At 35.3% G+C, this 12,031-nt stretch overlaps 3 protein-coding genes across 8 annotated transcripts in view; 1 reads left to right on the forward strand and 2 right to left on the reverse strand.

Moving 5' to 3' along the window:
• Nucleotides 1-9,660, reverse strand: part of LOC107040243 (heterogeneous nuclear ribonucleoprotein R) — a 47,406-nt gene extending 37,746 nt beyond the window's left edge. For all 5 annotated transcript variants that reach the window (XM_015260236.1, XM_015260239.1, XM_015260238.1 and 2 more), the window contains exon 1: nucleotides 9,436-9,660. In XM_015260236.1, the coding sequence (XP_015115722.1) occupies nucleotides 9,436-9,490 (55 nt within the window). In that variant the 5' untranslated portion in view covers nucleotides 9,491-9,660. The remainder of the gene's footprint in view (nucleotides 1-9,435) is intronic.
• LOC107040242 lies at nucleotides 393-10,011 on the forward strand. Of its 2 annotated transcripts, XR_001461002.1 has the most exons (11): nucleotides 393-1,216; nucleotides 1,511-1,629; nucleotides 1,714-1,858; nucleotides 3,634-3,763; nucleotides 3,991-4,156; nucleotides 4,952-5,491; nucleotides 5,861-6,017; nucleotides 6,830-6,961; nucleotides 7,174-7,291; nucleotides 7,904-8,266; nucleotides 9,906-10,011. XR_001461002.1 is itself a non-coding variant. In XM_015260234.2 (10 exons), exons 1-10 carry the CDS (start codon nucleotides 576-578, stop codon nucleotides 8,162-8,164), a joined length of 2,409 nt encoding a protein of 802 aa, XP_015115720.1. In that variant the 5' UTR covers nucleotides 393-575; the 3' UTR covers nucleotides 8,165-8,589. The 2 variants fall into 2 exon arrangements, 1 of the variants encoding a protein (XP_015115720.1); XM_015260234.2 differs by lacking the exon at nucleotides 9,906-10,011 and having other exon boundaries at nucleotides 7,904-8,589.
• Nucleotides 10,012-10,932: 921 nt separating this feature from the next.
• Nucleotides 10,933-11,703, reverse strand: LOC107040245 (mitochondrial pyruvate carrier 1). Its single transcript, XM_015260246.2, has 3 exons — nucleotides 11,489-11,703; nucleotides 11,302-11,402; nucleotides 10,933-11,224 (listed from the first exon to the last, which is right to left on the reverse strand). Exons 1-3 carry the CDS (start codon nucleotides 11,542-11,544, stop codon nucleotides 11,055-11,057), a joined length of 327 nt encoding a protein of 108 aa, XP_015115732.1. The 5' UTR covers nucleotides 11,545-11,703; the 3' UTR covers nucleotides 10,933-11,054.
• Nucleotides 11,704-12,031: the final 328 nt, after the last annotated feature.

The following is a 12,031-nucleotide window of genomic DNA, read 5'->3' on the forward strand; positions in this document are numbered from 1 at the left end:
TCAAATTGAGTATAACATCTGATTATTAATTCTTGTCTCGTTAAAAATAATACACAAATGAAAAAAAAGAAACGAAAAAATTAATTAATATCAATGATATACAATTAATTAATTATAATCAATGTTATATAATTAATTATAATTATAATTATAATTAATTAACATATAGAAAAATCAATCTCTTCTATTTTCTATTTTGTTCTATTATTTTCACTTTATTAATTACATCAAATTAATCATAATTAATTAATTAATAAACGTTTTCCATCGCCGTTTGGGACTAAACACCATTGAAAAACCCAAAAAATTAGTGACGAGTCTCCCCGAGTTAGTGCAAACGTCCTATACCATTCAATACCATAACTATAGTTAGGGCGTGTTTATTCGGTGACTCCACGTTCTGACGAGTGCAACCGACGCTCGTAACAAGTGTTTGGAGTCGCGGGTGTGCCAGCCCCCCAGTGCTCCCAAAATCCCGAATAATGTGTGCCTAACCCCCGCAAAAAAAAAACATAAAAAACCCCCCTTTGCATTAAAAACCGTAAAAGCCTCGCGTGTCATCGAAGAGGGTTAAAATGCCGCGTTTCGGAGTGACAGCACTCCTGGTGACAGCCTGCCTGTGGCTGGGCGTTGTCGGACAGTACGAGTGGCAGACGAAAGATGCCTTCGACGAAGTAAAATTGCGAATGGATAAGGTGACAGGTGACAACTGTGAGATCCAGCACCTGGGGGATCTGTTCCTCCCCGAGGACACAGTGTCGCACCTCCCTGACGTCAAAGACATCAACATAAACCCTGTCTTTCCGAACAGAACAGCTCTGCTTCACCTCCAGAACATGGCCCTGAGCAGGTCCTTCTTCTGGAGTTACATACTCCAGTCGAGGTTCATAAGACCAGCCATCAACGACACTTATGATCCTGGAATGATGTACTATTTTCTGTCCTCTGTGGCTGATGTATCAGCCAATCTCTACATCAACGCCTCTGCCACGTACTTCTCACCGAATATGTCCTACACGCCGAGTTATCGAGGGTTTTTTAACAAGACTTTACTGAGATTTGCACCGAGAACATTCAGGTCTGATGACTTCAATGATCCAGTCCATTTGGAGAGAATTTCCACTAGGAACACCTTCATCGTGAGGGATCTGGGGGCCTTCCCCGCGCACAGCCCCAGCCGTGATTATACTTCTGACAGTTACAGGATTAATAAATGGTAATTTTTTATTTTCAAGCTTTTTTCATTCGGTTTTTTTAGGATAAAGCAGGGGTGGAGTTTAGGTCATTTTTAAGGGCACGATTTGCTCTGTAGGGGAGGGATTTAGGGGGAAATGTCAGAAGATATTTTTTGTTGGAAATTTTGGAAGCTGCAGAAAAGGTTCTCTGGCATTTTTTTGAAAAACCACTCGTTTTCTAGATAAATTGGATTTTTTGGAGATGTGCTTGGTGTTAATGCAGTTTTTTTTACTCATTTGGTTTATTTTTTTATTCTTTGGGTTTGAATTCTCAGGTACAACGCATGGTTGCCGGACAATCCCGACCGTCGTCATGACACAAAGACGACGTACGATATAGAAATTCGTTACGCGAACAACACGAACGAGACGTTCACCTTCCACGGACCACGAGGTGAATAATTCGTGTCCCATAAGTTGAAAAAAATATATTTAAAAAAATGTACGCAACAATGCCTTGATTTTTCTCCCTCACCAGGAGCTGACGAGGACCCAGGGCCGATAAAATGGACAACCCCCTACTTCGATTGTGGCCGTTCGAACCGTTGGCTGGTGGCTGCAGTGGTGCCCATAGCTGATATCTACCCTCGTCACACTGGTTTCCGTCACATTGAGTACCCGAGGTGAGTAAAAATCCAATTTTTCGGATAAAAATAATTTTTCAAGTCGAATAAACAAGTTGCCCAGATGCTGCTCCCCTTATCGATCGCCCTCATAATCATATTCAGGGTTCTGGGGGGTCCTGGTAAAACCGGGTTGTGTGGTTGCACGTGAATTCTTGGGAGTAAAAAACATAAAGAGGTGGAGGTAATGCCGACAGTGCGAATAATGCGGCCATGGGGATTAAACGATCTCTCATGGGATTAAGATTTCAATGACGATAGAGCATCGATCTTCATTTTAGAGTGGCTTTCTTTAGCTATTATTTCTCGGGAATGTCTTACTCGAGGTACGAGGGTGAGGGCCAACGTGTTTAGAAGAGCATTCTGAATGTGAAACCACAGGAATCAAAAAGATTTCTGATCTTGTTGCTGAGAAAACTTGTTGAATATTCCCTATGAAATTTCAACTTTTTTATTTGGTAATTTTAATTAGCATTAAAATTTCCGTATAATTCTTCCAAAATTGACCAATTTTCCTGGACAAATCTACTTGAATCCTATTTCATCATCTATTTTTTAAAGTTACCACATTAAATTTGACGGTTTCTTTAAATGGATTAAACTATCTTTTATGGAATTAAGATTTTAATGACGATGGAGGATCCATCTTCATCTTAGAATACCCATGCGAAAAAATAGATATTCTGAAAATTATATATTTTATTATATATGAGATTGGCCTGATTTATATATAAAAGCTACATAAAATATAAATTTATACATGTTTCATATATTTTGTATATAGATATTATATCTATTCGAAGAATACACTAAATTGGCCTGTATTATTTATATTTTTTATATATTTTTCCATGGGGGTAGCTTTCTTTTGCTATTATTTCACGAGACTGTCTTACTCGAGCTACGAGGGTGAGGGCCAACGTGTTTAGAAAAGCATTTTAAATATGAAACCACAGGAATCAAAGAGATTTGGGATCTTGTTCTCGAGAGAACTTGATTCTGGAGGATGAATTATTTTATTTAATGCATGTATTTTGTTGAATATTTCCTGTGAAATTTTAATTAACATTAGAATTTCTTTATAATTCTCCCAAAGTGATCAATTTTCCTGGACAAAATCTATTTGATTTCCATTTAATAATTTATTTTTGGAAGTTACCACATTAAATTAGACGATCTCTCATGGGATTAAGATTTCAATGACGATAGAGCATCGATCTTCATTTTAGAATGGCTTTCTTTTGCTGTTAGTTCCCGGGAATGTCTTATTCGAGGCACGAGGGTGAGGGCCAACGTGTTTAGAAGAGCGTTTTGAATGTGAAACCACAGGAATCAAAGAGATTTGGGATCTTGTTCTCGAGAAAACTTGATTCTGGAGGATGAATTATTTTATTTAATGCATGTATTTTGTTGAATATTTCCTGTGAAATTTTAATTAACATTAGAATTTCTTTATAATTCTCCCAAAGTGATCAATTTTCCTGGACAAAATCTATTTGACTTCCATTTAATAATTTATTTTTTGAAGTTACCGCATTAAATTAGACGATCTCTCATGGGATTAAGATTTCAATGACGATAGAGCATCGATCTTCATTTTAGAATGGCTTTCTTTTGCTGTTAGTTCCCGGGAATGTCTTATTCGAGGCACGAGGGTGAGGGCCAACGTGTTTAGAAGAGCGTTTTGAATGTGAAACCACAGGAATCAAAGAGATTTGGGATCTTGTTCTCGAGAAAACTTGATTTTGAAAACTGAATTATCTTATTTGACGCAGGTATACTGCTGCTACTGTCATGGAGATGGATTTCGAGAGGATTGATATTAATCAGTGTCCCAAGGGAAAGGGAAATAATGGACCCAATAGGTTTGCCGGGACTGCAAGGTGTAAAACAGATACAACTGAGGTGATTCTAGTGAAATTTATGCATTATCGTAGGGCGTATTTTACTGATGTGTTGAATATTTGTTCTTCCCGTTTTATTATATATTGAATTGAGAATTTCGTTCAGTTGGTAATGTGGTTATGTTGGAAGAAAAGTGTCAAGAAATATTCTTTGAAATGTCTCTTGATCTTCTCTCCTTCAGGAATTTTTTTTTGAGAAAATTTTGGGGTCATCCATAATTTTTTTAGTGTGAACCTCTGCATGGCTGGGGGTATCGACGAGGTGGCTATCAGTGCAGATGCAAACCTGGCTACAGACTTCCTTCGGTCGTGAGAAGACCATATCTGGGGGAAATTGTCGAGAGGGCGCCGGCAGAGGAGTACTACAATGGCTTTGACTGCACGAGAATAGGATGTGAGTTGCATTTGGAACACTTATTGACATTAGATTGTGAGATGATTTTTGATTGGACTCAGGATGGATGAAAACAGATTTTTTGAAGGTTTAATAAGTGTAGCACTCGTAATAATCAATTGCGTAGCAATAGCTTCCAAGAACTCTCATTAATCGAATTGAAATGCGAATTTCTGTGGAATTTTTAAATTCATTTATTTTTTGAGAACAAAATGCATTTAAAATCCACATAATTATTATTTGTTGAATTTTTTCGGTAAAATTTGAGGAAAAAATAAATGTATTGTGATTGCGATTTTTTAATGGGATAAATAAACAAATAAAATTAATTGGATTTGATAAACAAATTGGATTTTTCAGGGTTTAGTGAGCAGTGCAAGTCTCATTAACCAATTGAATCTTCACAATTTTCAAGAATTTACGTCAGCAATTGAATTAAAATGAGAATTTTTTTCGAGTTTTTATCAAATTGACTCATTTTCTCAGCACAAAATTCATTTAAAATCCACATAATCATGAATTGTTGAATATTTTCTGTGAAATTTTAGGCAGAATGTAATTGAATTATCATATGATTTTTTAACTCCATTTGAAATGAACAAAAAATATTTTTTTAAGATTTATTGAGAGTGGAAGTCTCATTAATCACTTGAATCTTCATAATTTCCCAAAATCCTCATCATTAATTGAATCGAAATCTTAATTTCCAAAGAAATCCCACAAAATTATGTATTTTGGAATATTCCAACTGGAATATGTAAAGTACACAGCTCAAAATAACTCTCCCATCCCCAGGGATTCACAAAATGCCAGTGCAATGGGAGAAGGCCCCACCGCACATGAAGGAAAAATACCTGGAGCACTACTACGAGTACAGAAACTCTTCGTCAGGGCCTGATGCCCTCCAACGAGAGAAATTGAATATCGATCAAGCACTGAGATTCATCCTGAGTGTAAACGAGAAGACCTGTGGCCAATACACAAAACAGCAGTTGAATCTCCACGGAGACATTGGTTTTGGTGCCCAAGAGTTCTTCGAGAATGAAGCTAGGATGGCCATGCGTCTGGCCAACTTCATAAGTGCCTTTTTGCAGATATCAGATCCCCAGGAAGTTTATTCAGGCACAAGAGTGGCGGACAAACCCCTCACGGAGGATCAGATGATCGGAGAGACCCTGGCACTTCTAATGGGAGACACGAAAATATGGTCTGCTGGGACTTACTGGGATCGCAATAAATTCACGAACAGAACTTTCTTTGCTCCTTACGCTTACAAAACTCAATTGAACTCGAGGAAATTTAAAGTTGAGGATTTGGCGCGTCTGAATAGTACAGGTAATTTCACAAGAGGAAAATATTCAATTTTTTAAATGAAAATGGATCAATTTTTTAATTGAAGATTGATTTTTACTAAAAAAATCAATAATTACTTGACAGCATTAATTAAATTGAAATTAAATTGAATAAAAAGTAAAATGAATCAATTTTTAAAAATTAAAGATTGATGTTTAAAAAACAGTTTTAGAAATTATAATGAATTACAACAAATTATATCATGAAAAATTGTACAATTGTAGTGCAGATATATTGGCAAAAATTATTAGCTGAAATTATAGTTCCACTGAGATTTTAATTAAGCTGCATCAAATGTAATTGATTTAATTTCTCGTAAAGAACGTTTTGTAATCAAAATTATTTTTACAGAGGAAGTTTACACGAATCAGCCCTGGTTCAAGGTTCTCCAGCAGAGGTGGGCAGCAAACTTCGACGAATTAGAGAAATACTTCATGAAAATTCACATTCGTTATAACGAGACTGGCCAGCATAGCATGAAATACGAGCACTTCCCGAATTTCTACAGGTGAGAGAACGATAAAAAACGGAAGAACATTGATATTTATAATTGATAGTTAAGTATGAAGAAAACAGATAGTTAAAAACTCTTATCATGAACTGAATTAAAATAGGGTTCTTAGAGTTCTTCCAAAATTTGCTAAAAATCTTCTGAACAAAATCGATGTGAATTCTATATAATTATCGATTAACTCCACTATTTCTTGTCAAATTTTGGATTATAATAATATTTTCAATTGTTTTTCACCCCACAGAAAATAGAATCTAAGGATTCATGAGTGTGGGGCCTCAATAATCGCTTGAATTAAAAAAATCCTCATCATTAATTAAATTGCAATCGTAATTTTCTTAGAATTCTTCCACAATTTCCTGATTTTCTCTAAAAAATATCTATTTGAATTGTCTATAATCCTTGATTGCTCATATTCCCTATAAAATTTTGGATTACAATACAAGTTTTAATTTGTATTCACCTCAAAGAATATAGAATTATGCAAGAATGAGTATGGAATGAGTATGGAAATCTCAATAATCACATCCTCACCATTAATTGAATTGAGATAAAAATTTTGCCTGAGTGAACGATAAAAGAAGAACCAAAAACAACAGAAATGTTACTTCTTTCCCCCCAGAGTTGTCCACGGGTATTAGTGCCCATATTGACATAAAGGGATTATGGTTTGAGGGAAGAGATAGTTTGCGAGGAACTGGGATGGCTTGAACCATGAAGAAAGCAGATAGTTTTAGTGAGAAGGGGTGGAGAATTTCTTTCTCAGTCGTAATTTATTTTAATATGGGTATGTCTCTGATGTTCTCTAGGGCGGCAAACCTGAAGCACGGCCACTGGACAACTCCTTATTTCGATTGTAACGGCAAAGTGAATAAATGGGTAATTACCTATGCATCCCCATTTTTCGGCTGGGACAGCATCAAGGCTAAACTGGAATTCAAGTGAGTATAGCTACACTATTTCACTTCAACCTCCCTTCTTATTCTTCACTTGTGTGGGGTATTTTTCCACTGTGTTGGGAGAAATTATTCTCATGTGGGGGGTAAATTGAGTGTGAGATAGTTGGGGATGAGAACCAGTCTCAGGGAGGATGGAACAACGTAATAAAAAAATTTTAGTAGGGATGGTGTTTAACATTGAGAACACTTTACAGGGGTGTCGTTGCTGTTACCATGAACTTGCTTCAGCTGGACATCAACCAGTGCGACCAGCAATTTTGGGTGCCAAATGCGTTCAAGGGCACCCACAAATGCGACCGAAAAACATCATATGTGAGTTTTGTTCAGTTTATTTCTTGTCTTCATTGAAAATGGGCATGCGGAATCGCTTCGAAGGGTGAAATTAAATTTTTTGATTCCATTCCATTGAAATTTTGCCAGAAAGTGAGAACAAAGTGAACTGTTAGTTCTCATTCATTCAATTTTTTTAAATATTTGATTATTGAATATTAATAAAAAGATTTATGAAATTGTGGATATAAAGATTTCGTTATGGTTTTGAAAGGTCTTTAATTGTTTCATGAATTTTCCTAGAATACAAGACTTTATTTTTTAATAGTTAAAAGTGTTAAACAAAATTTGAAAATGAATAATGCAAATTGTTGAAGCTTTTTTTGACATGAAATTGATGTTTACAGAAATTGTGAATGAATAAATTTCCTTCGATTTCGAGAAAATTTTCTAGCAAAATAACAGATTTTTAATTATTTTCTAAATTTTCCTGAAAAATTAGACTTTCTAATTTTCTTCAGACTCAATTTTAGTTAAAAATGGAACTTGAATGATGAAATCATCGCAAAATTATTTAACCTTTGATCAAATGAAGTCTGTAATTAATGACTCACGATGTAGCCATAATAAAAATCAATAAATTTGTATTTTCAGTGCGTTCCACTCCAAGGAAGAGGTTTCGAAACAGGCGGCTACAAATGCGAATGCAAACAAGGCTTCGAGTATCCATTTGAGGATCTGATAACTTATTACGACGGCCAGCTAGTGGAGAGTGAATTCGTGAATATTGTAAACGACAAAGAGACTAGATACGACATGTTCAAATGTCGCATAGCTGGTGCTGCCTCGGTCGGCTCCAGCCTCGTCCTAATCATATCGGTTCTAGTATTTTTCTACCATTTCTATCGCAGATAGATCGTTGATTAACTAGTTTATATTTATGTTATGAATGTCTTCAGTGAGTCATTAATCCGTCCAGAAGCTATTTTTTTAAATCAGAGAATGATTGATTTTATCGTAAGTTTTTACAGAATTTTATCGTGCAAGTTTAGAATAGTTTAGGTTTTAATACTCGGATTTAACTGCGAAATACGCGTCGATATTCCGTCCATAGATGAGTGCCTTTTGACAGTTGGGAGGATTTTTCGTCACCCAAAGAATCTCATGATACTGTGTTAACTTTATACAAATTCACGCATTCTTCGTCATGTGTTCATAAAACAGTTTTTATAACATCGATGCATTATTTTAGCGTGAACAAAAGTAATGGAACTATTTGTATTTTTATGGGGAGCCGTTTGAATAAACATTTTGAACAAAAACAATTTTTAATTTTTTTAGCGTTCATGACTCAGGAATAAATTGATCAATTGAGCCCAGTCTGAGCTCATTACAAAGAGAAATGAGTGTGTTCTCTAAAAAAAATTACTCCATTTCATCAAGAAGATGAAGAAGATTTCAGCATTTGAAAAAAATTCTAAAGTATCCGTTTTGCCCCTCGTCCCCTAGGATCCCCATCGACTCTTAAACTTGAGAGGATTTTTAATTACTCAAAACATCTCATGAACTGTATTCACTTTATACAAATTCACGTGTTCATAAAACAATAATTTTTATTTTTATGGTGAGACGTTCGAATAAACATTTTGAACCAAAATCGTTTTTAATTTTTTGTTGCTTTCGCAACTCAGGACTAAATTGATCAATTGAGCGTAGTCTGAGCTCATCGCAAAGAGAAATGAGTGCATTCTCAAAAAAAAAATTGCTCCATTTTAACAACAATTGAATAAGATTTTAACATAAACAAAATTAATTGTCCGTTTTACCCCCCGCCCTTCAACCGACCTCTATAATCTGCATGTACTCTTGAATTTTTACAGAATTTAATCTGCAAACTTCCAGATTTTAATAATGAAAACATTTTTATTTTTCTGGACGAGATGATGGGGCAAATCGACACTTCAAAATTTTTTCCATGTTCATAACTCAAAGACAAATTCATCAATTGAATTTATTAATGTATTTATTAACTCAAGGTTCACCACAAAGTAGAACAATTTTATTTTCCATGGAGAAAATAATTACCTGATTTAATTAGCAGTTCAATGAATCATTACCGTTAAAAACGCAAAAATGTTCATTCTGCCCCACTGACCTCTACATATTATTTGAAAATATTGACTCACCCCTCAGTATGATCTGCATCACCTCCGGATCCTTCAAATCCATCCCGAGAAACATGAATTTTTGAGCCAGGCAGGTTTATTCGTTTTTCATTGATAACTTTTAAAAGCCAAATTGTAGAAATTTCAACCCAAAAGCGTTCCGGTCTTCCCCACAACTGACAAGTGAACGTCTTGTTTGAAAAACAAAAATGGTACGTTGCTATCGCAATGGCGGCGGTTCAAATGCCATTTCTTCGAAACGGATTTTTCTTCAGAGGTACGGAAGTGGAACGGGGTTCCAATTTTCGAGAAAATACTCCAGATAGAGTAGAGATACTATTAGTAAGATGTAAATCGTCAGAAATAGGAAGGTGTACGCCAAAATTATGAAAAACATTGGTTTAGAATTTTGAAAAGTTGAGGGGAATTCGCGGAAACTGGATCGACTAGTTCAGCTACTAATGATATTCATTTTTTTTTTTCTTTTAAAGGTGAGAGGAAGCGTCTTCGTTCCATTCGAAGGGGTGGATTTTTTAAAGCATTAAATACGAGTTTATGGAAATATTAATGTTACATGACTATTATTGAGATGACATTTTTTTTCTAACTGAAAAAATTATAATTTAAGAAATTTTATTTTCAACTGTTCAATCAGTTTGGAATTGAAATTGAATTTTCAGTTCAATGTTCTCAAGACGCAATGGAAAATAATAATTGTAGCCTTCTCAGGCCCAAAAAACTCTTGGAAGTCACTTCTTTTAAAAATTTGAATTTCATGGAGAAAGTCTGTGGAATTCCAGGAAGACGATAATACCCTGACAGACCTGAATTTCCGATGAAATCATCAATATCGAAAATTCAAAAATATTTTTACCTGAAGTTTCTTGACTTGTATTAATTTTCTTGGAGAGATTGAATTAAAATAGACAGTTTTCACTGATTTTTCCCTGAAATTGTGAATTTCCAATGAAGAAAATTCTTGAAAGTTCAGTGGAACTATCTTTTCTGTCAATAAAAATTTCCAAGAAGTTTATTGGCAATCCCAAAACAAAATAAATATTAAACATTTTTATATATTTACAAAAACATCCAACTTTGAAACATTCGATGCACAGAAGTGCATCGAGGTGGTGCATTAAAGTTGTAATTTTTAAAATTCAATCGATAAAAAATAACTCTACCCCCGTCAGGCCCTAAAACCAGAATTCGCTCTTTTCTCATTCTTTAGGGGGGGAAATCAGAAAACCTCGAATTTCACTGCAAATTCTATGGAATTCTAAAAAGACGATAATACCCCGGCTGACCCGAATTTCCAATCAAATCATCAACATTGAAAAGTTAAAAATATTTTTACCCAAATTTTCCCTGAAAATGTGAATTTCCACAAAAAAAATCCTTGAAATTTCAGTGGAACTCTTTTCTTCCAATGAAAATTTCCTAGAAGTCTACTGGAAATTCCATTAAAAAACTTTCAAAAGTGATGTCAAATCAGTAATTCAAAACAAAATAAATACAAAATAAATATTGAACATTTGTATATATTTACAAAACCGTCTAACTTTGAAACATTCGATGCCCAGAAGTGCATCGAGGTGGTGCATGACAGTGGCAATTGCCAGATAACCGAATCCCCCATCTCATCACTCTTTCTCCTCGTCCTTCTTCCCCCCCAAGTAATGATAATTGATAAATCTGTACAGCTGCGTCAGCTGTGCCCCCTCATTGGTGAAATGGCAGGCGAAGAGGAGAAGATTCCTGGGCTGAACTCTCAGGGAGAACCGCATGAACATGGCAGAGTATAAACAAAGTGCTGAAAGAAAAGAATTCATTAAATAGGAGAATTAATTAAGTCGAATTACAAGACGTTGAACATCTGATTGAACTAACCAACAGTCATCTTCCCACTGATAAAATTGGGGTCTCGATTGATATCAGCAATAGCTGCTATGGGGATTCCCCAATTTGCCACTGGGCCCCAGAAGTGTGTGCTTAAAAAAACAGAAACGAATAATTTAAAAAGCCCTGGGACTTAATTGAAATAATTAATTGAATTGAATCGTGTGAATTGTCTTACCTCAGGAAATATTCTCGAGTCTCTTTACTCGACAGAGCTTTCATTATTCGATTCATTTTCGCTATTTTATGTTGAGTAATTGAGGATTCAGTGGAGTTGGGGTCGAAATTCTGGAGATTCTGAGGGTATTCCGATTGTTCTTTGGTAAATGCTGATTGTTATGCATTCGTATATGTAAATATATCGAACGGGTGGGCTCTGGGTGGGGGAAAACCTGATAAAGCTTGATTCTCATCAGCTGCGACAAGTCCCTCTTATCAGGGAAAATTTATAATCATTTTTATTTTTCAATTGTGCAAATTGATTAACAATTGATGTGAGGGGCGAGTTGGTGGGCCTCTGTCTGAGTCTTCAAGCATTGTCATATTTTAGGGAAGAGAATGGGGCGAGAAATTCGCAAGTTCCCGCCCATTTCCGTAGATTCCAGGAATTTTGAATGGGAAACTGAGAAAACTGTGACACACTGGGGAATTTTTGAATTAATAGAAATTGAGGAAATTTATATGAAGAATTTTTAGTTAGTCATTTTCAGTTTCTTGAATT

Source organism: Diachasma alloeum, unplaced genomic scaffold (genome assembly GCF_001412515.2).
Source record: "Diachasma alloeum isolate Michigan unplaced genomic scaffold, Dall2.0 Dall_scaffold_00326, whole genome shotgun sequence".
NCBI lineage: Eukaryota > Metazoa > Arthropoda > Insecta > Hymenoptera > Braconidae > Diachasma > Diachasma alloeum.

Coding starts and splice junctions, on each gene's coding strand:
- LOC107040242 (XM_015260234.2), top strand. CDS start 576: ATGCCGCGTTTCGGAGTGACAGCACTCCTGGTGACAGCCTGCCTGTGG. Junction 1,630..1,713: donor CACCTTCCACGGACCACGAG/GTGAATAATTCG, acceptor CTCCCTCACCAG/GAGCTGACGAGGACCCAGGG. Junction 5,492..5,860: donor GGCGCGTCTGAATAGTACAG/GTAATTTCACAA, acceptor TTATTTTTACAG/AGGAAGTTTACACGAATCAG.
- LOC107040245 (XM_015260246.2), bottom strand. CDS start 11,544: ATGAATCGAATAATGAAAGCTCTGTCGAGTAAAGAGACTCGAGAATAT. Junction 11,403..11,488: donor ACTCGAGAATATTTCCTGAG/GTAAGACAATTC, acceptor TGTTTTTTTAAG/CACACACTTCTGGGGCCCAG. Junction 11,225..11,301: donor CAGTGGGAAGATGACTGTTG/GTTAGTTCAATC, acceptor CTTTTCTTTCAG/CACTTTGTTTATACTCTGCC.